The sequence below is a fragment of the Scyliorhinus torazame genome, chromosome 17 (genome assembly GCF_047496885.1).
Source record: "Scyliorhinus torazame isolate Kashiwa2021f chromosome 17, sScyTor2.1, whole genome shotgun sequence".
Classification (NCBI taxonomy): domain Eukaryota; kingdom Metazoa; phylum Chordata; class Chondrichthyes; order Carcharhiniformes; family Scyliorhinidae; genus Scyliorhinus; species Scyliorhinus torazame.
Window position 1 is genome coordinate 130,279,507 of NC_092723.1, and position 24,419 is coordinate 130,303,925.

General features: G+C 47.4%; 1 protein-coding gene across 5 annotated transcripts; it reads right to left on the bottom strand.

Moving 5' to 3' along the window:
- Window positions 1-16,326: 16,326 nt before the first annotated feature.
- Window positions 16,327-23,763, bottom strand: psmg3 (proteasome (prosome, macropain) assembly chaperone 3). Of its 5 annotated transcripts, none has more exons than XM_072481033.1 (3): window positions 23,626-23,763; window positions 21,256-21,537; window positions 16,327-16,933 (listed from the first exon to the last, which is right to left on the bottom strand). In XM_072481033.1, exons 2-3 carry the CDS (start codon window positions 21,469-21,471, stop codon window positions 16,781-16,783), a joined length of 369 nt encoding a protein of 122 aa, XP_072337134.1. In that variant the 5' UTR covers window positions 21,472-21,537; window positions 23,626-23,763; the 3' UTR covers window positions 16,327-16,780. The 5 variants fall into 5 exon arrangements, with proteins under 5 accessions (XP_072337134.1, XP_072337131.1, XP_072337135.1 ...); XM_072481030.1 differs by having other exon boundaries at window positions 23,558-23,722; XM_072481034.1 differs by lacking the exon at window positions 23,626-23,763 and adding an exon at window positions 23,123-23,551.
- Window positions 23,764-24,419: the final 656 nt, after the last annotated feature.

Genomic DNA, 24,419 nt, shown 5'->3' on the forward strand with positions numbered 1-24,419 from the left:
AACCCGCAGCTGGAAGAGGGCAACGGGGAGCAACTTAAGCCATGTCAGTCCCGTGTCTGCTCTTAATTTAGCCAATTTAGTTTTGAGGGTCTGATTGTGTCTCTCAACCAACCCGGCCGCCTGCAGTCTATAAGCACAGTGTAACTGCTGGCGTATGCCCAACTGGGAGCAAAACTCCTTGTTAATTTGTCCAATAAAATGAGGCCCATTATCAGAACTTTACTGAGCTGGTATACCGTACCGGGGAATGATTTCCCTCATCAAGACTTTAACCACAGTAGCAGCTTTATTATCGATAGTCGGATACGCCTCGACCCATCTGCTGAACACATCCACAATGATCAAAACATATTTATAACATTGACACCTTTCCAACTCAATGTAATCCATTTGGAGCGTCTCAAAGGGACCACTGGGCAACGGGGTTTGCCCCTTCCCACAAGGGATACCTTTTCCGGTGTAATATTGCTGACAAATCAAACACCGATTACTGATACTTTGGGCCAACCCCTGCATTTTAGGGTGCCACCAAGTGTCCAGCAACAAATCACTAGTCCCTCGAGCCCCACAATGAGTTGCAAAGTGTACACATTCAATGACCCATAAAGCCAGCACATCAGACATACAAGTCTGATGTGCAGGCGTGGTCCATAAAGAGGAAACAGAATCATATGTACAACCTAACCGTTTCCACATTTGTTTATCACTCTCAGGAGCGTCCTCCTGTAACCTTATGACGTCTTGGATGGTTGGCATTGACTTGTCAGAAGCAGACATATTTATAGTAGATCATTTAGTCTGTCTTAACATCTTAGGCACCATCACTTGCTGAATTTGCGTGGCTGTTCGCGCTGCACAATCTGCTCGTTCATTACCAACGTCAACTGGGGTTGTACCATTCGTGTGGGCAGCGCATTTAATAACGGAAATCTGCGCGGGCATAAGGAGGGCCTGCAGTAGGTCATTAACTAAACCCCGGTGGGATATTTGACCACACATAATCATGTCAGGTTGTTCTGACGAAATGTCACTCAAATCGCCCCTTATTGTGGTAGTTTCCTGAATCAAGGCTAAACAGTCGTGGCCAGGTGCGTCTTCATGGACAGGGGGACCACGAAGAAAACAGGCTGGATTGATAGTGGTACAGTATTTAAATGTCAGACGTGGATTGTTCAAAAGGTATATCTCATACCTATTCTGACGAGCTGCGGTATGATGCTGAGTCTGCAGTTGCCTCAGTAGTGCGATGACCGAGTGGGAGCTATACACCGTAATATCCTGTTGGAGGGTGAGAGCATGTAACGGCTATGCGATGGCATTGATTGAACGTAAATCCTGTACTAATCGGTACTGGTCTGGTTTGGCTGGTTTAGGCACAGCAAGTATGGGGGTGTTACATTCTGATTGGCAAGGGACCAAAATACCCTGTTTCAACAGCTCTTGAATTAATTTATCTATTGATGGAGCAGCTTGAGATTTCAGGGGGTATTGTCGAATGGAAGGTAGCTTTACATGATCCTTAATCATCACCTTAATAGGTGTAACATTTGTCTTTCCCACTTGTGATGGGCATTCCGCCCAGACCTGTGGATTGACATATTCCAACACATCATGTCCCCTGTGTTGCTGCAGTCGAGTGTTAATCGTTTCAGGGACCTCAAAATATTTTATGGTAGTGCCGTCCGGCATGACTTGAAGTGCGTAGTCTGTTGGATCCGAATGATCCACTGCCCTCCTGACCATTCGCCCCATATCCCTGGCATGGTACTGGTCATGGACCTGACATGTAATATGAGGGCTTACCGAAGCTGACTGTGGCCATAAATGTGGTGATATTGTAACAAAATCGGCTGTACCTTCTTTTCCCGTGACTGTGGCTGTAACCTTGACTGGCCATTCGGTCTCAAGTAATGGCCGGTATTTGTCCTCCAACTCCCTATTTCGTCCAGTTCTGTCATAGGCCAGGGTAACGTGATGCAGTGACTGTTCAACGTCTAACGTCCACCACTGGGGGGTGATAGAAATATAGCACTGTTGTCTCATCCTCCATGATGTAACCGTTACCCCCTCATCTCCGCATTCTAGCTGTAGCTGTCCTTGGAACCCTGACAATTGCTGCGTGTGGTCGGATAATGGTAATTTAAGTGCTGATTGCACAGAAGACATGGCTGCCCCGTCCTCTTCTTCCAGTAGACCAATGGCCCCTCAGAGGGGGCTGCGGTTGTAGAGCTGTTGATTCGTTCGGTGGGCCATAAAAAGGGGGTGAGGGTCCCTTTGGGTGGGTTTGGTATTCTCCTCTTCGCTGATCCACCCACCCAAAGTCACTATATTGGGGCTCCTGCTGGTAAACTACCATTTCTGCCGCTTGTTGGGATCGCCAATCATCCTTTTTCATTACATACTCAGTCTTAACCTTTGTAACTGAGCCTCCTTCTTGGCCTACACCCTCCTTCCAATAAAATCTGACTGCCCTTGCCATCTGGGAAGGGTCGTTCTCTGTCCAATTCATGTTATTACATTTCACAGCAGTAACCACAGAAGGTGGTAGGCAGTGCATTAACATAGCACAATATTGAGGGGAATTCTGACCATTTTGATACAGCAAATCGCCTGACTGCCCCCGGTAGATTTCATTAAAACGCTCCAGAAATTCCTCTGGCTCTTCAGTCTTCTTAGGTTTTAGGTCTAAGATAACAGAAAGATTTATGGGCCTTTGAAATGTGCTATTCAACGCATTCAAGATCTGTGTCTTTCTATCATCGTCTAACGCATAGGCCTGCTGAAGTGCGGCATGACTAGCATAATTCAGGTGGTTAAGATAATTGCGGTACTCTGCTGGGGTTAAAATCTGCTGGACTAGGGCCCAGAGGTCCCTTAAATCAGCTTGATAAATTGAGATGGTAGTTCTCAAGGAATCCATGAAGGCAGCAGGAGATTTTTTCTATCTGGGATTGTAGACATAATAGCCATCATCTCACTGGGTGTCCATGGGAAGTAAACGTCTATCGTGGGGTTCGCTCCCACAGTCACTGCGTCGGGGTTTCGCATCTTCCTAATCGGTAACTGTCTCCGAATGTCACCAGGGGGCACTCTAGCTATTTCCCCTGGTTGTTCCAGGACTTCAACATCTCTCCCTGTCACTAGGGGGAGTTCTTTCTCTTCAAAAGAATCTGTTTCAGCTTCCTTTGTTCCCGAACCTTGTGGTTTCTGCTTAGTTTGGAGCGACTTAGGTGATATGCTTACTTTTCCAAATTATTGAATTTTTCTTTTTCTGTCAATTCGAGGCCAGCCATTGAACTACGTAGCTCATCTCTTGTTTGACCCGCGTCTTTCCTCTACTTGCACTTTTTTTTTAAAACTTAAAAATGTTTGAAAATTCAAATTGAATTACTGCAACTTGCAAGCTTAGCTCTGATCTCAACTCAGAACTAAATTTACAATTTGCTTAACACAAACTTGTATAACATTTACAACTTAATTATTTCTTTATCTTAACAATTTTTCTTTTAACAAGTTTTTTTTCTTTTACATGCACATAAGTATTAGCAAAATCAACTATCATCTCCAGATTTACACTTTTTAAAATGGTGTCCATGATCTTCTTTAAGTTTCTATTAATCTCCAGATAAAATGAGATAAACCTTATTTCAAGTAAGTAAAACTTAAGATTCTGGCAATTTCAATCAATTGCTTTCGAAAATAATAACTTTTATCAAAGAGGTGGAGAAACCCACTGGTTTCCTTTAATTAATTCAAAACGTAACTTTGCTGGTGTTCACTGACTCAAAGGAAAGGTATCCGATTACACTACAGACTGGTGCTGTTATCTCAAGGCCTGAGTGAGAAGCACTGTCTGTCTTTAACTTTGCCTGCTGCTGTTAACCCTTTGAGAGACTTCTGCTTCAACCAATATGCAGCATTCCCCGCAATCTCAACTAGTCCTCGGAACTGCGTTTTTCGCCAATACAGTCCAAGGAGACAATTTTAGCTTAATCAACTATATATTTAAAACACTCACACATAGAGTTGAACCATCTTCAGATTTAAAAAACAGTTATACTGGACTGAACCTTCAGTATTGAAGTCCCATCAGCCCCTGAACCCATATAATAGACTGAACCTTCATTACTGAAGTCCCATCAGCCTCTGAACCCTTATACTTGGAATTGAATCATCATTTGAGATGTCACATCAACCCAAAACCCGAACCCAAGCCGAAATAACAATATGAAATCCCATCAATTAAATTGCTAATCCCCAGACTGACCTGTGATTTCGTCGAGGCGGTCTTTCTGTGCCAACCGCGAGTGACCAGACTAATCAGACGATAAGAAGAGGGGAACAATCAATGCGCGGTCATTTTCCAGTTCTACATTGAGGGCCCTCGTTCCCCATCCTCCTGTTCATAATCAGTCTAATTCTGATTTCGCAGTTGGACCAGGATCGCCCTGAGAAATCCCGGTTTTCGGCACCAAATGCTGAATCCCAAGTTTCTTTCTCCGTCAGTCTGGCCTCAATAAAAGTCGAGATGGATTTGCAAGTAAAAAGAAGCTATTTTATTCAGCTTGCAAGCTACCTAGTCCACAGTGATACAGATAACATGTTGCTTTCTGCAGCCCCGGGAACTAAGTGAAGGTCCCAGACAAAGAGATCAGTACTCATACATTCAAATGGCATCAAGTTTCACATACTCGACACCCATAGGTCATCCTATGTCCCTCCTGACTTGTTTGATCTATTCTGATTGGCTCACTTCCAATCCCTTTCTCCGGCCCCTATCAATGCAGCATCACTCTCATAGACACACCACTTCCTGCTTTTTCCATGCGGTCTAAAATCCTTTGTCTCTACTTGCCAGAATCAAAGTGGCTTATTTCTACATTACATTAACTAATATCTCTAAAGTAACTATTTTATATCACATTCGTCAGTATTTTTGCAGTAATGTTATTGAAGCCTAGGTTAAAATGCTTATAGACAGTATTTATGCTAGAGCTGTGATTAAAAGTGATGAAATCAGTGATATTGCAGGGGAAGTATTTTGCTAATTGATATTAAAAGCCATTTTACCTGTTTGCAGATAGAGAGCTAATGTAGTGTTGTAACACTTTGAGCCTGGCTAAACAAATCAAGGCACATCTTGTAACAGGCAACAAAAGAATGATGTGTGCTTTGAGCGCAGCTGGTGTAACTAATGGGAAGGACCAGGTCTGTCTGGAAAAGGATTATTTCCCCCTGAAGTCTAAGCTGAGCAGAAAGGTTTCAGCTTGGTCCTAAAAAATGTTTTCTCTCTGCACCAAGATAAGCAAGTAAAACCTGGTTGTTAACTTTATACAGAAGTGTTATTTGAAATATATGGGTTGCTTAATTGGAATGTGGAGCCAGGTTTCAGGAAGCATGATATACTTGTTAACTGTAAAGCTATTTATTTGTTGCTAATATACTTAATTCGGTGTTTAAATTAAAGTTTATTTTAATATATAATATAATCTATTTAATCTTTATTATTGTTACAAGTAGGCTTACATTAACACTGCAATGAAGTTACTGTGAAAATTCCCTAGTCGCCACACTCCAGCGCCTGTTTGGAATCGAACCTGGGACCCTGGCGCTGTGAAGCAACAGTGCTAACCACTGTGCTACCGTGTCGCCCCTTCTTTCCCCAAGCTATCTACTGGTCAGTGTTATTACTCCTGTGGTGCAGTAACATTTCATCACAGTTTTACCAAATGCAAATAGTTGGATTCTAGTCCAGCATCAATCAAAATTGTGGTTCTGGATTGGACCCATAACACTTGTGATTTATGACCCAAGAACGTTCATTATTAATTTTGCCTTTTAAAAATTGCCAGTTTTTCTTTGGTAGCCGAACTTGTAAAACACATTGGAGACAAATCTATTTCACTCAGGACCATGACAGGCAGAAAGAACTTTGATTTCATTGCTCTGTAATGAATTCAAACGTATGTCCCAATCATGCAAGAATAGTGTACAAACCAAGCATGCCACCTAATCGACTAAAATAAGCTTTTAATTGTCTGCTGTGGTAATTAATTAAATAACATGGTATCAGAGAGATGATCAGTGATGGGGATCCTGTTCAGCTTTAATTACTGTGAATTGACTTTGTGATGAATAAAATGAGATATATGATGCACAACCTCTTTTGTCAACTGGTGTTTATATAGTGCTAATAAAATGAAGGGCTTTGATGGAAATACTTAACTTTAATTAATGAACTGCAAATAGAGCAGGTTGTTCTGATTCAGACACAATGCACGAGCATTCCCTGGTGTTCTTATCATCCTAAACGGAGATGTCAGCTGCATTAACACACGCGAGCTGTTAGGTTCCAGAAATTAGTTTCATCAAGGTTATTCATTAGCGAAACTGGGGTATTGCAGTTAGACTCTAGTCTTCTACCATTTTAAAATTAATTCTCAAGATATGTAATGCTGGAAAAGTTGGCATTTATTGCCCGTCCTGCATTACGGGAATAAGGGTGGAGGTGTGGGCTTAAGTAGAATGTTCGTTCAAGGGCCGGTGTAGACTCGATGGCCGAATGGCCTCCTTCTGCACTGTAGATTCTATTAAAAGATCTAATAAGGTGTTTCAATAACACCTAATAACGAGAAAAAAATATTGGCCAGTACATTGCCCTTACTCTTCTTGGGTCTTCTTGAACCACTGTAGCAATTTTGATACAACTTAGTGGTTCGCTAAACTACTTCAAAGGGCAGTTAAGAATCAACTATGTTGGTGAGAGACTTGAGTCACAGAAGGTCAGACTGGATAAGGACAGCAGATTTTCTTTTCTTTTTTTTTTAAATAAATATTTTATTGAAAATTTTTGGTCAACCAACACAGTACATTGTGCATCCTTTACACAACATTATAACAATACAGATAATAATGACCTTTTTTATTTAAACAAGAACAAAAAAAAAAAAACAACAAATAAATAAATATTAAATAACAAAAATAAAAACTAGCCCTAATTGGCAACTGCCTTGTCTCAGGCCACACCCCCCCCACCCCACCCCCATCCCTCCCCTCCCCCCCCCCCCCCAAGTCCTGGGCTGCTGCTGCTGCCTTCTTTTTCCCCCATCTATCTTTCCGCAAGATATTCGACGAACGGTTGCCACCGCCTGGTGAACCCTTGAGCCGACCCCCTTAGGACGAACTTAATCCGCTCTAACTTTATGAACCCCGCCATATCATTTATCCAGGTCTCCACCCCCGGGGGCTTGGCTTCTTTCCACATTAGCAATATCCTGCGCCGGGCTACTAGGGACGCAAAGGCCAAAACATCGGCCTCTCTCGCCTCCTGCACTCCCGGCTCTTGTGCAACCCCAAATATAGCCAACCCCCAGCTTGGTTCGACCCGGACTCCTACTACTTTCGAAAGCACCTTTGTCACCCCCATCCAAAACCCCTGTAGTGCCGGGCATGACCAGAACATATGGGTATGATTCGCTGGGCTTCTCGAGCACCTCGTACACCTATCCTCCACCCCAAAAAATTTACTGAGCCGTGTTCCAGTCATATGTGCCCTGTGTAATACCTTAAACTGAATCAGGCTTAGCCTGGCGCACGAGGACGACGAGTTTACCCTGTTTAGGGCATCTGCCCACAGCCCCTCCTCGATCTCCTCCCCTAGCTCTTCTTCCCATTTCCCTTTTAGTTCGTCCACCATAGTCTCCCCTTCATCCCTCATTTCCCTATATATATCCGACACATTACCATCCCCCACCCATTTCTTTGAGATGACTCTGTCCTGCACCTCTTGTGTCGGGAGCTGCGGGAATTCCCTCACCTGTTGCCTCGCAAAAGCCCTCAATTGCATGTACCTGAATGCATTCCCTTGGGGCAACCCATATTTCTCGGTCAGCGCTCCCAGGCTCGCGAACTTCCCATCCACAAATAGACCTTTCAATTGCGTTATTCCTGCTCTTTGCCACATTCCATATCCCCCATCCATTCCCCCCGGGGCAAACCTATGGTTGTTTCTTATCGGGGACCCCCCCAATGCTCCGGTCTTTCCCCTATGTCGTCTCCACTGTCCCCAAATCTTCAGTGTAGCTACCACCACCGGACTCGTGGTATAGTTCCTTGGTGAGAACGGCAATGGGGCTGTCACCATAGCCTGCAGGCTGGTCCCCCTACAGGACGCCCTCTCTAATCTCTTCCACGCCGCTCCTTCCTCCTCTCCCATCCACTTACTCACCATTGAAATATTAGCGGCCCAATAATACTCACTTAGGCTCGGTAGTGCCAGCCCCCCCCTATCCCTACTACGCTGTAAGAATCCCTTCCTCACTCTCGGAGTCTTCCCGGCCCAAACAAAACCCATGATACTCTTTTCTATCCTTTTGAAAAAAGCCTTCGTGATCACCACCGGGAGGCACTGAAACACAAAGAGGAATCTCGGGAGGACCACCATCTTAACCGCCTGCACCCTCCCTGCCATTGACAATGCTACCATATCCCATCTCTTGAAATCTTCCTCCATCTGTTCCACCAACCGCGTCAAATTTAGCCTGTGCAATGTGCCCCAATTCTTAGCTATCTGGATCCCCAGGTAACGAAAGTCTCTTGTTACCTTCCTCAACGGTAGGTCTTCTATTTCTCTACTCTGCTCCCCTGGATGCACCACAAACAGCTCACTCTTCCCCATGTTCAATTTATACCCTGAAAAATCCCCAAACTCCCCAAGTATCCGCATTATTTCTGGCATCCCCTCCGCTGGATCCGCCACATATAGTAGCAGATCATCCGCATATAAAGATACCCGGTGTTCTTCTCCTCCCCTAAGTATTCCCCTCCATCTCTTGGAACCTCTCAGCGCTATCGCCAGGGGCTCAATCGCCAGTGCAAACAGTAATGGGGACAGAGGACATCCCTGCCTTGTCCCTCTATGGAGCCGAAAATATGCCGATCCCCGTCCATTCGTGACCACACTCGCCACTGGGGCCCTATACAACAGCTGCACCCATCTAACATACCCCTCTCCAAACCCAAATCTCCTCAACACCTCCCACAGATAATCCCATTCCACTCTATCAAATGCTTTCTCGGCATCCATCGCCACTACTATCTCCGTTTCACCCTCTGGTGGGGCCATCATCATTACCCCTAACAGCCTCCGTATATTCGTGTTCAGCTGTCTCCCCTTCACAAACCCAGTTTGGTCCTCATGAACCACCCCCGGGACACATTCCTCTATTCTCATTGCCATTACCTTGGCCAGGACCTTGGCATCCACATTTAGGAGGGAAATTGGTCTGTAGGACCCGCATTGTAGCGGATCCTTTTCCTTCTTTAAGAGAAGCGATATCGTTGCTTCTGACATAGTCGGGAGCAGTTGTCCCCTTTCCTTTGCCTCGTTAAAGGTCCTCGTCAGTAGCGGGGCGAGCAAGTCCAAATATTTTCTGTAAAATTCAACTGGGAATCCGTCCGGTCCCGGGGCCTTTCCCGTCTGCATGTTCCTAATTCCTTTCACCACTTCTTCTACCGTGATCTGTGCTCCCAGTCCCACCCTTTCCTGCTCTTCCACCTTGGGAATTTCCAGCCGATCCAAAAAATCCATCATTCTCTCCCTCCCATCCGGGGGTAGAGCTTCATACAATTTTTTATAAAATGTCTTGAACACTTCATTCACTCTCTCCGCTCCCCGCTCCGTCTCTCCTTCCTCGTCCCTCACCCCCCCTATTTCCCTCGCTGCTCCCCTTTTCCTCAATTGGTGTGCCAGCAATCTGCTCGCCTTCTCTCCATATTCATACTGTACACCCTGCGCCTTCCTCCATTGTGCCTCTGCAGTGCCTGTAGTCAGCAAGTCAAATTCCACATGCAGCCTTTGCCTTTCCCTGTACAGTCCCTCCTCCGGTGCTTCCGCATATTGTCTGTCCACCCTTAAAAGTTCTTGCAGCAACCGCTCCCGTTCCTTACTCTCCTGCTTCCCTTTATGTGTCCTTATTGATATCAGCTCCCCCCTCACCACCGCCTTCAACGCCTCCCAGACCACTCCCACCTGAACCTCCCCATTGTCATTGAGTTCCAAATACTTTTCAATGCATCCCCTCACCCTTAGGCACACCCCCTCATCTGCCATTAGTCCCATGTCCATTCTCCAGGGTGGGCGCCCTCTTGTTTCCTCCCCTATCTCCAAGTCTACCCAGTGTGGGGCATGATCCGAAATGGCTATAGCCGTATATTCCGTTCCCCTCACCCTCGGGATCAATGCCCTACCCAACACAAAAAAGTCTATGCGTGAATAGACTTTATGGACATAGGAGAAAAACGAGAACTCCTTACTCCTAGGTCTACTGAATCTCCACGGGTCCACCCCTCCCATCTGCTCCATAAAATCCTTAAGCACCTTGGCTGCTGCCGGCCTCCTACCAGTTCTGGACTTCGACCTATCCAGCCTTGGTTCCAACACCGTGTTAAAGTCTCCCCCCATTATCAGCTTTTCCGTCTCTAGGTCCGGGATGCGTCCTAGCATTCGCCTCATAAAGTTGGCATCGTCCCAGTTCGGGGCATACACGTTTACCAAAACCACCATCTCTCCCTGTAATTTGCCACTCACCATCACGTATCTGCCCCCGTTATCCGCCACTATAGTCTTTGCCTCGAACATTACCCGCTTCCCCACTAATATAGCCACCCCCCTGTTTTTCGCATCCAGCCCCGAATGGAACACCTGCCCCACCCATCCTTTGCGCAACCTAACCTGGTCTATCGGTTTCAGGTGCGTTTCCTGTAACATAACCACATCTGCTTTAAGTTTCTTAAGGTGTGCGAGTACTCGTGCCCTCTTTATCGGCCCGTTAAGCCCCCTCACGTTCCACGTGATCAGCCGAGTTGGGGGGCTTCCCACCCCCCCCCCCCCTTGCCGGTTAGCCATCATCTTTTTCCAGCTTCTCACCCAGTTCCCACGCAGCTGTATCTCTCCCAGACGGTGCACCCCCGCCCATCCCTTCCCGTACCCACTCCCCCCTTTCCCCAGCAGCAGCAACCCAGTAATTCCCCCCTCCCCCGCTAGACCCCCCGCTAGCGTAATTACTCCCCCCATGTTGCTCCCAGAAGTCAGCAAACTCTGGCTGACCTCGGCTTCCCCCCGTGATCACGGCTCGCACCGTGCGACGCCCCCTCCTTCCTGCTTCTCTATTCCCGCCATAATTATCATAGCGCGGGAACCAAGCCCGCGCCTCTCCCTTGGCCCCGCCCCCCATGGCCAACGCCCCATCTCCTCTCCCTCCCCACCTCCCCCCATCACCACCTGTGGGAGAAAGAAAAGTTACCATACCGCAGGATTAAAACATAAAACCCCTCTTCGCCCCCCCCCATTCGCCCCACCACTTTGTCCAAACGTTCATTTTCATAATCCACTCATTCCAATTTTTCGTCTACAATAAAAGTCCACGCTTCATCCGCCGTCTCAAAGTAGTGGTGCCTCCCTTGATATGTGACCCACAGTCTTGCCGGTTGCAGCATTCCAAATTTTATCTTCTTTTTGTGAATTACCGCTTTGGCCCGATTAAAGCTCGCCCTCCTTCTCGCCACCTCCGCACTCCAATCTTGATAAACGCGGATCACCGCGTTCTCCCATTTACTACACCGAGTTTTCTTCGCCCATCTAAGGACCATTTCTCTATCCTTAAAACGGAGGAATCTCACCACTATGGCTCTGGGAGTTTCTCCTGCTCTCGATCCTCGCACCATAACTCGGTATGCTCCCTCCACCTCCAACGGACCCGTCGGGGCCTCCGCTCCCATTAACGAGTGCAGCATCGTGCTCACATATGCCCCGACGTCCGCCCCCTCCACACCTTCAGGAAGGCCAAGAATCCTCAAGTTGTTCCTCCTTGCGTTGTTTTCCAGTGCCTCCAACCTCTCCACAGATCGTTTCTGGTGTGCCTCCTGTATCTCCGACTTCACCACCAGGCCCTGTATATCGTTCTCATTCTCTGCTGCTTTCGCCTTCACGACCCGAAGCTCCTGCTCCTGGGTCTTTTGTTCCTCTTTCAGCCCTTCAATCGCCTGTAATATCGGGGCCAACAACTCTTTCTTCATTTCCTTTTTTATCTCCTCCACGCAGCGTTTCAAGAACTCTTGTTGTTCAGGGCCCCATATGAAACTGCCACCTTCCGACGCCATCTTGGTTTCTGCTTGCCTTCCTTGCCGTTGTTCCAAAGGATCCGCTGCAATCCGGCCACTTTCCTCTCCTTTTTCCATCCGTGTCCAGGGGGAACACCCTTCTGGTTTACCGCACGGTGTTTTTAGCCGTTAAAATTGCCGTTGGGGCTCCTATCAAGAGCCCAAAAGTCCGTTCCACCGGGAGCTGCCGAAACGTGCGACTTAGCTGGTCATCGCCGCACCCGGAAGTCCTCCAGATTTTCTTTTCTAATGGACATCAATGAATTAAGTGGGATTTTATGGCCATTTGACAGTTTGTAGCCATTTTACTGATACCAGCTATTTATTTTCAGATTTTTTTGAAACTTGAATTCAAATTTCAGGATTTTGAATTTAAACTCGTGTTCTGTGGATTAGTAGTCCAAGCCTCCAAAATATTTGTCCCATATAAGCAATACATTACCTAAACTTGAATAAAGCTGAGTGAGAGGATAAATAGAGCTGACTAAAAGCAGTTAAAAGTCATATGCAGAGTAAATTTGTGTAATTTTAAGCCGTTCCTATTGGGCAAGGACCACTGCACAAAACTACTACAGTGGCACTAATTTCACTCAAAGAATAAAGAGTTTGGTGCAGAAAGTGGGAACATCCACAGTAGCGTACACACTCTGATGCTCCATATTCAGTCCTCGAGCTGTACTGAGTTAACTGGGAAGGTGATAGTTGCACCTTAGCCTATATCAGAAAAATGTTCCACATCTAACAGCTTCAGTTAGAAAATGCATTTGCATGGATGCTGGAATGGACAAGGGTTCAGTTACAATATCGCATATGGTGAAATATCTGACAATTAAGGCATTTAGAATCCCCCTACTTAGATGAAGTATCAGATGGCACCTGAAGACCATGTGATTCCACCAAGGATTCAGAGGCACCTGGAGAGGATTAACAAGAAAGTTAGACACATAAATGACAGCTGACTAAATGATTTTTAGTTTAATTACAAAAATGATCAGTGGACATCATGAATTTTGATGACTCCCATTTGAGAAGAGCATTTTCTAAGAATTTGCTTAGAAAATGTTTTAACCATTTTGATCCTTCATAAGTGATTATCAGACAGTAAAATAATGCAAACATAATTCTTTTCTTCTGACTCTCCACAAAATATACTTTTATAAACTGTTCCTGTTCCCATCACCATTCAAATACCTGCTGAAGGATTAGAACGTGAATGCTAAGTTTTTTTTGTCTAAGACATTAACAATAATAACAACATAGAAATGTAAGAGTGATTTACAGCACAGAAGGGAACCTTTCAGTCCATCATGTCGGTGGTGGCCAAAAAAAAAAAAAAGAGCTCTCCGTCCTAATTCTACTTTATAGCTCTTGGTTCCGGCTTTGCAGTTGTAACACTTCAAATGCATATCCAAGTGTTTTTTTTAATGCAATGAAGGTTTCTGCCTCAATCGTCTTCTGGATGAAAAAGTTAATTCTCATTCTATTTCTCTCTCTATCTTCAGGGGCTGTGCCCTTAAAGGGTATCGGTGATCATAGATACCACATATTGGACCATGGTTATGCTTGGCAAAGTACTGAAGTGGTATGCTGTTGCCTTCAGCAGGTGCTAACTGATCATGAGACTCTCCCATTCTTATTGCCTGCGACAGGTATATTGGAAGGATTTACAAGTTGATAATCAACTTCTTTGGCCAGGTTATGAATGCACTTTTGTACTGTGTCATGTGACAGAATTTTCTGGGATAGTTTACCCAGCACCAGGATCAGGCTGACTGGCCTGTAATTATTCAGGCTATCCTTGCCTCCCTTTATAAAATTACATTAGCAGTCTTCCAGCATCATACCTGTTGCCAGCAGTGATTAGAAAATGATGGTCAGACCCTCTGGTACTTCTTCCAATAGCAGCCAAGGATACATTTAATCCAGGTCTGGTGATTTATTCATTTTCAAGGATGCTGAACACCTTAATATTTCCTCCTGCACTATATTTATCCCATCCAATATTTCACTCCTCAACGACAATGTTTGCTTTGCATCTCTTTTGTGAAAAAGGTGCAGTCTTCAAGAATTTCTTCAGCCTTCAGCCGCAATTACTGTTTGGGTCTCTTACTGGTACTACTATTTTCTTTGTTATCCTTTTCTTCTTTATATGAATAAAACATTTTTTCCCCCATGCCCTCTCTTTGCTTTCTTAATTTCCTTCTTTAATTTTTGCACTTAATCTAGGTGCTCTGCAGTTTTGACATCAAACACAATATTTCTTTATTTGACTGTATCCTACTGTTTTTTTTTTCCTTTTTAAAATAAATAATTTTAGCTATGTGACGTTTGCCCTTCTACTTCCAGTATTCTTTTTTAAAAAAATTTAAGAGTACCCAATTCTTTTTTTTCCAATTAAGGGGCAATTTAGCATGTCCAATTGACCTACCCTACATATCTTTTTGGGTTGTGTGGTGAGACCCACGCAGATACGGGGAGAATGTGCAAACTCCACAGACAGTAACCCAGGGCCTGGATCGAACCTGGATCCTCGGCGCTGTGAAATAGCAGTGCTAACCACTGCGCCTCCGTGCCACCCATCCTACTCTTATGTTCTTCGCTGTGCAGGGGACCTAGGTTTGGGAGTTCCACCCATTTTCTTGGGGGCAGCATGTTTGTTCTGAACCCACTTTGGCTGGTCTTTGGATGCCGCACACTCCTGACTCTATTTACCTTCAAATAGCTGTTTCCAGCCCATTTTTGCCAAATAACATCTCAGTTTAGTAAAGTTGACCTCTCCTTAGAAACATTTACTCTTGGTCCATCTTGATATCCTTATCTTAACTACTCTAAACCTAATTGAATTATAATCACTGCCACTAACATGCTCCCCCACAGATGCCCTTTCCACCTACCAGATTAATTCCCTAAAATTAAGTACAGAACTGCCCATCTCTTGTTGGACTTACAAAATAGTCTAAAAAAGTTCACCTATTTGCATTTTAAGAATTCTGCACCCTCTATATTGAATGTCTCTTATATAGGTACATATATTTGTAATGCAAAATTATTAAGTGTTTGTGCAGAATTTTCCATTCTTTGAAAATATTGGCAGTGATTAATCACAATGAGAAAAGTCCCAGGGAGGAGGGCATAGGTAAGTTGACAAATATCAGCCACCACAGCAGGCTGAGCTTGGACTGGCCAAAATCTGAATCAGTATACCATCAGGAAAAGCAAGTAGGGCACGGAGGTTGCAGCAAGGGTTGAAATTGAATGGTTAAGGCCTGAAAAAAGACAAGGCCTCATTCTCAAGATTAGAATCCTACAAAAAAAGTTAACCATTAAATTAGTTTGAATATTGCCTATTTTTCAGTGTGATTCAATTAAAAAAATCTCCGACACTTGTGAAAACCCCCCTGAAATGTTCCATTGTTTCATGATCAGATATTGGGAGCATAGATGCAAGTGCATCAGATTCTTGACGTCAACAGGTATGTGGAGTACAGTATGGGTCGTGTTGACACCATAGGTGTGATTGTTCTTTTAGATGGAGAAAGTAGCATTAAAGTGGCAGAAGCAAAGTAAAAAACAGCTTCATTGGCTTCCTCATAGAAACTAACTCTGTACCAACATAAAGTCAAAGGTCATCCGCATGAAAAATAAGGGAAAGGACCAAGTTCTAAGGTATAGGAAGGTTCACAACTTACCCTTCAAGTAGTGAAGGGAATTTAACCAACTTTAGCACAGTTAAATTGTTATTATTTGTCAAATGCCTACATTGTGTCCTGATAAAGTTATGTATTTTTACTTGCATCTCATTTAAAATACTTCTGTCAATGCAGCACTCCCACAATGTTGCATTGTTATGTCAGTTGAAATTGTGCACAAATCCTGGTTTGGGGCTTGAATCCACAACCATAAGCAATGGAGAGTTGCAATCTGATCCAGGATAAACAGAGCTTCAAGCTGGGAAGTCTGGCAGCCTTGTTCTTAGAATTATGGTCCCAGGATAGGAATTTAACAAGTTCTCATGGTGCACCACTGATTTGCACTGCATACAGAATGAAATCAGCTTGGACATTAGAAGAAAGCATTACTTGTTTAATAGCAGTGATACGATGCAGATTGCAAAACACTCAGGAATACCTGGCAAGAACCATGGGCACTACTGACTCCAATGATGAATTATTTTCATATATTTTATTGCAATGCATTTCTCACAATTTACATTTCTCCAATCACTATCTTTTCATTAACTACTTGCCTCGCTTCAGCCTGAACGCTCAAGAATGGAATGTAAAATCTAGTTGGTGTTCCTTTCACTAATGTTCCATCTTTACCTTAAAAATCAAACTTCAGCCTTAATTAACATCAAGGGTGCCGATTGTCTTGGGAGTATGCATAGTCTAAAATATGCTGCAATTATGTTCCTCAACGGAGTACAAACACTAGCTTTCCATTTCAATGACCCCTGCATCAAAAAGGCAAAGTAAAGTTGCTCCTCGATTTCCATTCAGCAACATTCATGCTCGAGTTAAGAGGTTTGATTTTCATTGCGATATTTTTGCTCTTGTGGAACGAAGAGAAGTCATGTTACTCTTTTATAGCATTAATTCACGACTCAGCCCGTCAATGAATCTCACCAGAGTCGGCAGCTTTGAATCAGCTGTTTGATAGATTTAATACTGTCCACATTTGCTTCTTTCAAGGCCAATGCCAGTAGCACCGGTTTGTTCCCAGACTCCTCAGAAACAAAAGTCACAAGGTGCTTTGCATAGACATGGATGAGAGGCTGTAAAGAAAAGCACAGACATTAAAAGTGGAAGTAACTACAGAACAGAAACTTGAACGCGAACCAAGACATGAATTAAAACTGAAAGCACATGGGAGACTACCTAACATTCAGTTGGGAAAACGGTTGATGCCGGAATTTTCAGAACATACCCAAGTGCAATGATAATATAACTGACAGTAATACCCAACAAGGTCACAGTACATGAGGGGGTTGGTGGCAGAGGAGTGGGGGGCAAGGGCGGAGGAGGGGGAGGGGGGGGCGAGGGCGGAGGAGGGGGGGGGGGGGCGAGGGCGGAGGGGGGGGGGGGGGGGGCGAGGGTGGAGGGGGGGGGGCGAGGGCGGAGGGGGGGGGGGGGCTAGGGCCGAGGAGGGGGGGGGGGGGGGGAGGGCCGAGGAGGGGGGGGCGAGGGCCGAGGGGGGGGGGGGGCGAGGGCCGAGGGGGGCGAGAGCCGAGGAGGGGGGGGGGGGGCGAGGGCCGAGGAGGGGGGGGGGGGCGAGGGCCGAGGGGGCGAGGGCCGAGGGGCGCGAGGGCCGAGGAGGGGGGGGGAGGGGCCGAGGAGGGGGGGGGGGCGAGGGCCGAGGAGGGGGGGCGGGCGAGGGCCGAGGAGGGGGGGCGGGCGAGGGCCGAGGAGGGGGGGCGGGCGAGGGCCGAGGAGGGGGGGCGGGCGAGGGCCGAGGGGGGGGGGGGGCGAGTGGCAAGGGCGGAGGGGGGGGGCGAGGGCGGAAGGGGGGGGGGCGAGGGGGAGGAGGGGGGGGGTGAGGGGGGGGGTGAGGGGGGAGGAGGGGGGGGCGAGGGCGGAGGAGGGGGGGCGAGGGCGGAGGAGGGGGGGGGCGAGGGCGGAGGAGGGGGGGGGCGAGGGCGGAGGAGCGAGGGCCGAGGAGGGGGGGGCGAGGGCCGAGGAGGAGGGGGCGAGGGCCGAGGAGGGGGGGGCGAGGGCCGAGGAGGGGGGGGGGGCGAGGGCCGAGGAGGGGGGGGGGGCGAGGGCCGAGGAGGGGGGGGGCGAGGGCCGAGGAGGGGGGGGGGGGCGAGGGCCGAGGGGGGGGGGGGGGGCGAGGGCCGAGGGGGGGGGGGCGAGGGCCGAGGGGGGGGGGGGGGCGAGGGCACCTTTACGGGCCCAGCCCTCACCTTGAGGGGCTAGGCCCGCGCCGGAATGGTTTCCGGCTGGTAAGGCCTTTGACGCCACGCCAGCCGGCGCCGAAAGGTCTTCGCCGGCCAACGCATGCGTGGGAACGTGAGCAGCTGCTCGCGGCATCCCCGCGCATGCGCAGGGGAGGGGGTCTCTTCCACTCCGCCAAAGTGAAGATCATGACGAAGGCGGAAGAAAAAGAGTGGCCCCATGGCGCAGGCCCGCCCGCGGATTGGTGGGCCCCGAACGCGGGCCAGACCACCGTGGGGGCATCCCCCGGGGCCAGATTGCCCCGCCCCCCCCCCCCAGAGCCCGCCCGCGCCACCTGCTCCCGCCGTTCAAAAGGTGGTTGATTCCACGCTGGCGGGCGTGGGTTGACAGCGGCGGGACTTCGGCCCATCGCGGGCCGGAGAATCGCCGGGGTTGACCCGCCGACCGGCGCGACTCCCGCCCCCGCCGATTCTTTGGTGGTGGAGAATTCGGGACACGGTGGGGGTGGGATTCACGCCAGCCCCCGGTGATTCTCTGGCGGGGGGGGGTCGGAGAATTGCACTCTCGGTCTTTGTGATTAATATTTGGGTTTTTAGGATATTGGAGGGAAGGTATGGCTTTGAGTAAGTTTATTTTGTGTTTTTGTGTAAGAAAGGGCTAAAACTTTAATTGGATTCATTTTAAACAAAGGTACTTGCATGTATGGGGATTTTTGGTTAAATTTGAAACTGTTCCTGCACTGTGATTAGAGAATTTACGATGGGAAAACAAACAAGTGTTGAAGGAGAAGTTGAAAAGACAAATTTAGTTTTTAAAACTGGACCCAGTAGCAGTTGGAACCAGGTAGCTGGAGAGGAAGCAGCTCTCACAAAAACCACAAGACAATAGAGTAAAGGCAAGAAAGCAAGTCCCAGAAGTTAAAAAACAGATAGTTCTAGAAACTAGGAAATGAAGTCCCAGGAAGGTGAAGTCAAATTGACAAAAGGAACTGGAAATTGAACTAAGTACTGTTCACTCAGTTAAAGAAAGGGGCTGAGAGAATGGCATGGGTGAAATGGTAGCTTGAATGTGCATGGCAATTCAAGGCCGAGGAGCAGAGGTATACTGAAAAAAGGAATTGGAATCCTGGAGTGGATCATTGGCGAAGGCATCGAGGGAAAGGTGGGGTGGGGCATTTGATAAAATTCACAAATTCTATTGGGTGGCATCTGTCACTTGGTTTCAGAGTGTGGTGTGCTTGACCAGTTTCCTCTGTATGTTTATAGGAACTGTGTGCTTACTGCGAACAATATAGTACAAGAAATAATCTATAACTTGTGTTATCCTTGAAAATCTGTGTACGTTTTCTTTTCTTTTTTTTAAATAAATTTAGTGTACCCAATTCATTTTTTCCAATTAAGGGGCAATTTAGCATGGCCAATCCACCTACCCTGCACATCTTTTGGTTGTGAGGGCAAAACCCACGCAGACATGGGGAGAATGTGAAAACTCCACACAGACAGTGACCCAGAGCCGGGATGGAACCTGAGACCTCGACGCCGTGAGGCACCGGTGTTAACCACTGCACCACTGTGCTGCCCCTGTGTGCGTTTGTTAAGTTGGAGGTGGGGCGAAAGAGCATAGTCCAACATTTCATGTTTAATAAACATTTTATTCTTCTGTTAAAAGCTAATTGACAGTCTTGTGACTCGGTTATCTAGGTCTCTTTTAAAAAAAAGTTTACAGTCTATGAGCCAGGGTTCAATTCTGGGACCTTGCTGTCCAGTCGTAACATCAGCTGGGACTGTAACAAGTAATATGTACAAGGTTGAATACTTATACACAAAAGAATCAGGGAGGTTGTCTTGTAAGATTAAATAAGATCTACACTGGACACAGGAATGACCATAAAGTACACATTAAGCACAGATACAGTGTTATATAGGTTATGAGATCGATCAGGGAGAACATAGAATTAAATCTTACAACAGACACAAGCCATTCAGCTCATCTGGTCTGTGCCACTGTTTATTTCCATATATGCCTTTTCATATCACTCTTCATCTAACCTGATTAGCACATCCTTCTATGCCTTTCTCTCCCGTGTGTTTATCTAGTTTCCCCTTGTGTGCATCAATGTTATTCACCTCAGCCATTCACTGGGTAAAAAAAAAAAAATCCCTTTTGGATTAATTGGGAGCAAATTTATATTTATGGCCCACTAAATCGAAAGCCTGTTGATTTTAATGCACAATACCATTAATTTATTTTGCACAGTAGAACACACAGGGCGGGATTCTCCCAGCCCTGGACCGAGCCGGAGAATCCCCCCGACGTGGGGAGAATCGGCGCTATTGGCGCCGGTCGTGGCCGCTCTACGCAGCCCGCCCGCCGATTCTCCGGCCCGGATCGGCCGTGAAAATAAAAAGAGTCCCGCCGGTGCCATCCACACCTGCTCGCAGCCGGCGGGAGCTCTGCGTGCCAAGAGTCGGATGGCGGCCTGTAAGGGGGGGGGGGGGGGCCTTCCGGTGCGGCCTGGCCCGCGATCGGGGCCTGCCAATCGGCCTCTCTGTCCCCCGGCCTCTCTTCCTACATGTCGTCCCCTGTATTCCTGCGCCATTTTGCGTCGGGGCCGGCGCATTGCAGGAGGCCACTGCGCATGTGCGGATCCCGCAGCGCACAGTTCACACCGGGATCGGCGCGAACCGCTCCATTGCCGTGCTGGCCCCCCTGTAGGGGGTCAGAATTAGTCCTGGGAGCGGCCCGTTCACGCTGTCGTAAAACGCAACGGCGTTTATACTTTGCCACGGGATGGGAGAATCCCACCACAGTGTCTTAAAGGGCGACACCTTCATAATTGCTGTGCAGCCTCACCCATGAACTTAGTCGAAACATTATTTATGATGCCTGTTTTTGGCGTCTCCTTTCAGTGGAAACATCTTCTAGATCTCATTTAGGGTAGCAATTACTTTTCGAAAGGAAAGAGCTCCAGTCTGTTCAGTATATCCTGATGGGCTCTACAATCTTTTGTTGTACCTTCTCCAGTACCTCTATATCCTTTCGTCCATGTGGACAACAGAGCTATGCACAGTACTCTAAGACAACCATAGGAATATTTGAAACAACCCAAAATCCCTGTTCTCAAATGCAGTCCCACAGATTAACATACTCCGAAGGTTCATGCTTAATTTGCAACATTGTGATCTCTTAACAATCTTCTTACCTCATCCTTTCCCATTAGAATCTTTGTGCTAAATGTGGGTTTGCTGATCTCATTTCCCACACTGTGGGGTGTTACAGAGATCAATGTTCCCATTTTGCCATACTGTGTGACCACCACAAAGATGTAATCATTGAACACTGTGCACACAACCTCAGTCAGGGTTCCATCAACAGCTTCTGCAGCCTGCTTGGACCGAATAATACTTTTTGCAGCCATTAGTGTCCTCGCAGATTGGCACAATTGCTGATTAATCCAAATACAGACTCAAGAGTCACCGTACACCTAAATCAAAAAGAAAGTTTTCAAATAAAATGTCATTCCAAGATGTCAAATAGTTCCCAATTCAATCATATTTCACTCACCATTTATTCACACTAAATAAGAGCCCCATACAATATGAACAAAGTTTGTATATTTCAAATCTGAAATAATAACAGGCTGCTTGCTTGCTGATTGGCAAATAACATTTTTTTAATTTTTCCAATTTAGGGGCAATTTAGCATGGCCAATCCACCTATCCTTCACATTTTTTTTGGGGGGGGGGGGGGAAAAGAAGAGGTGAGACCCATGCAGACATGGGGAGAATGTGCAAACTCCACACCGACAATGACCCAGGGCCGAGATCAAACCCAGATAATAGGCAGTAAATAATAATTCTACAGTATTTTTTTTTCTAAAAGTCTTCTGGCACAGGCTTATCATCTTGCACATTATACTGTCTGCCCCTTGTTTCCCACAGGTTTGTGGAGCCAAGACCCTTTCCGAAGACTTAGGACGGGATTCTTCGGAAACCGGCGGAGCGGTCAACTCCGGCAGGAAGGAGTAGCGTGAACCACTCCGGCGTCAGGCTGCCCCGAAGGTGCGGACTCCTCCGCACCTTCAGAGGCTAAGCCGGTGCCGGAGTGGTTTGCACCTCACCGGCCGGCACGGAAGGGGCTTGGAGCAACACCAACAGGCGACAAAGGGCCTCCGCCAGACGGCGCATGCGCAGGGGGGGGGGGGGGGGGGTTCATCTCCGCGCCAGCCATCGCCCACTGTTACACCAGCCGGCGCTGAGGAATAGAGTGCCCCCACGCAGATCGGTGGGCTCCGATCACGGGCCAGGCCGCCATGGTGGCACCCCCTCGGGGTCAGATCCCTCCCACCCCCCCCCCCCCCACCAGAGGACCCCGGAGGCAGCCCGCAGAGCCAGGTCCTGCCGGTAAATATCTGTCGTAACATACACCGGCGGGACCTGCTGAATACGGCCGGCCACTCGGCCCACCTGCGGGCCAGAGAATCGCCGGGGGGGGGGGGGGCGCTGCCAACTGCCCCCGCCCCCATCACCAGAGAATTCGGCAGCCAGCGGGATTCATGCTGCCCCCCGGCGATTCGACGGGGGTTCGGAGAATCTCGCCCTTAAGCACTAAATATAAGCTGTCACTCCTGTTCAGTATTGAGCGAGTGCTGCACTATCAAGGGTGCCACCTTTCAGATGAGGTATTAAGGCAAGGTAAATAAATAATTTTTGTCACAAGTAGGCTTACATTAACACTGCAATGAAGTTACTGTGAAAAGCCCCTAGTTGCCACATTCCAGCGCCTGTTCGGGTACACGGAGGGAGAATTCAGAATGTCCAAATTACCTAATAGCACGTCTTTCGGGTCTTGTGGAAGGAAACTGGAGCAACCTGAGGAAACCACGCAGACACAGGGAGAACGTGCAGACTCCGCACAGTGACCCAAGCCGGGAATCGAACCTGGGACCGTGCCGCCCAAAGCAGACGCAGATACCCCAATGGCGCCACCTTGAATAGCAACAGTAGGGGAATTATTCCATGTTTACCCCTCAGCCAAGTACCACTAAAAACAAATGATCGGTTCGTTACCGCATCATCATTTCTGAGATTGTGGACAAACTGACTGCTGCATTTCCTGCATCACATTAGTGACCTGCTGAGTAGTTTCAGTACTTTCTGTTTTTATTTCAAAGTGCTTCATTAATTATAAAATGCTTTGAGACATCGAGGTTTTCACAATGCGATAAATGCTTTCTAAAGTTCTCTTCTAAAAGTGGAAAGTTCTGAAACACCCTGCTCGAAAGATGAATCCGTTTTTCTCTTTGAGTCCTGTCCGTTTCCAGAATATTCTGTGTGAACTCTGTCTGCTCCCGGGTTATGCACCATCAACGTTGCTGCCAGCGGACCTCGCTTCGGCGCCCATTCCCAAACTCTTTACAGCCTCCTCCTGCTTACATGCCGATCTACAAGAACCAAAACACAACCATTCCCGGCTAAAGTTCTACGCGAGCACTCAGGCCTCACCACTCATTGCAGATTCCGCAAAGCAAGCTCGAACGAGGCAAGCCGCGCATGCTCACGATGAAACCAACCTCTCGGCCACGTTACGCATGCTCGGTTTTAAAACAACCCCTCGGCCACGTTGCGCATGCTCGGTATGAAAACAGCCCCTCGGCCACGTTGCGCATGTTCACTATGAAACGAACCCCTCAACAACACTGTGCTTGCTCAGCCTGAAAATCCTTCGGCCAGGTTGCGCATGCTCAGTAAGCCACTGCTCTTTTGGGAAACCAACTCCTCGGCTCTGCTGCGCATGCTCACTATGAAATAGGCCTCGCGACCCACACTGCGCATGCTCTCTGTGAAGCGGCCCTTCGACCACTTGCTCAACAAATCACGCCGCCATCAGATCTGGGCTTTCCCGCGTGCTGGACCGTTAACCATCTTCCAGTCTGAGCATGCTGTGTTCACATTTCCCGCCTTCTGAACAACAACCATCTGCATATTCCACACGAAACCACGTAAGGGAATATTAGGGCAAATAACAAAACTTGGTCAAATATGTAAGCTATTAGGAGCGCTTAAAGGAAGAGCGAGAATTAGAGAGGAGGAAAGATTTAGGGTGGGAATTCCAGGGATTAGGATCATGGCATCACCAGGCCTGGCTGCCACTGGTGCAGAGATAGAATCAGAGCAATGCAGAGATATAGAAGGCTTGTGTGAATCATAGAATCCTTACTGTGCAGAAGGAGGCCATACATACCATCGAGTCTGCACCAACCCTCCAAAAGAGCCTACCTCGCCCCACTTCCCCTTCCTTATCCCCATTTAAACTTTGCCCCACAGTGAAAGGGGCAATTTAGCATGGCCAGTGCACATGCACATC

Excerpts from the sequence above, each read along its gene's own strand:
- psmg3 (XM_072481033.1), bottom strand. The coding sequence starts at position 21,471 with ATGGCTGCAAAAAGTATTATTCGGTCCAAGCAGGCTGCAGAAGCTGTT. Across the intron at positions 16,934-21,255 it reads TTCTAATGGGAAAGGATGAG|CCTCTCATCCATGTCTATGC; the intron begins GTAAGAAGATTG and ends TTTTCTTTACAG.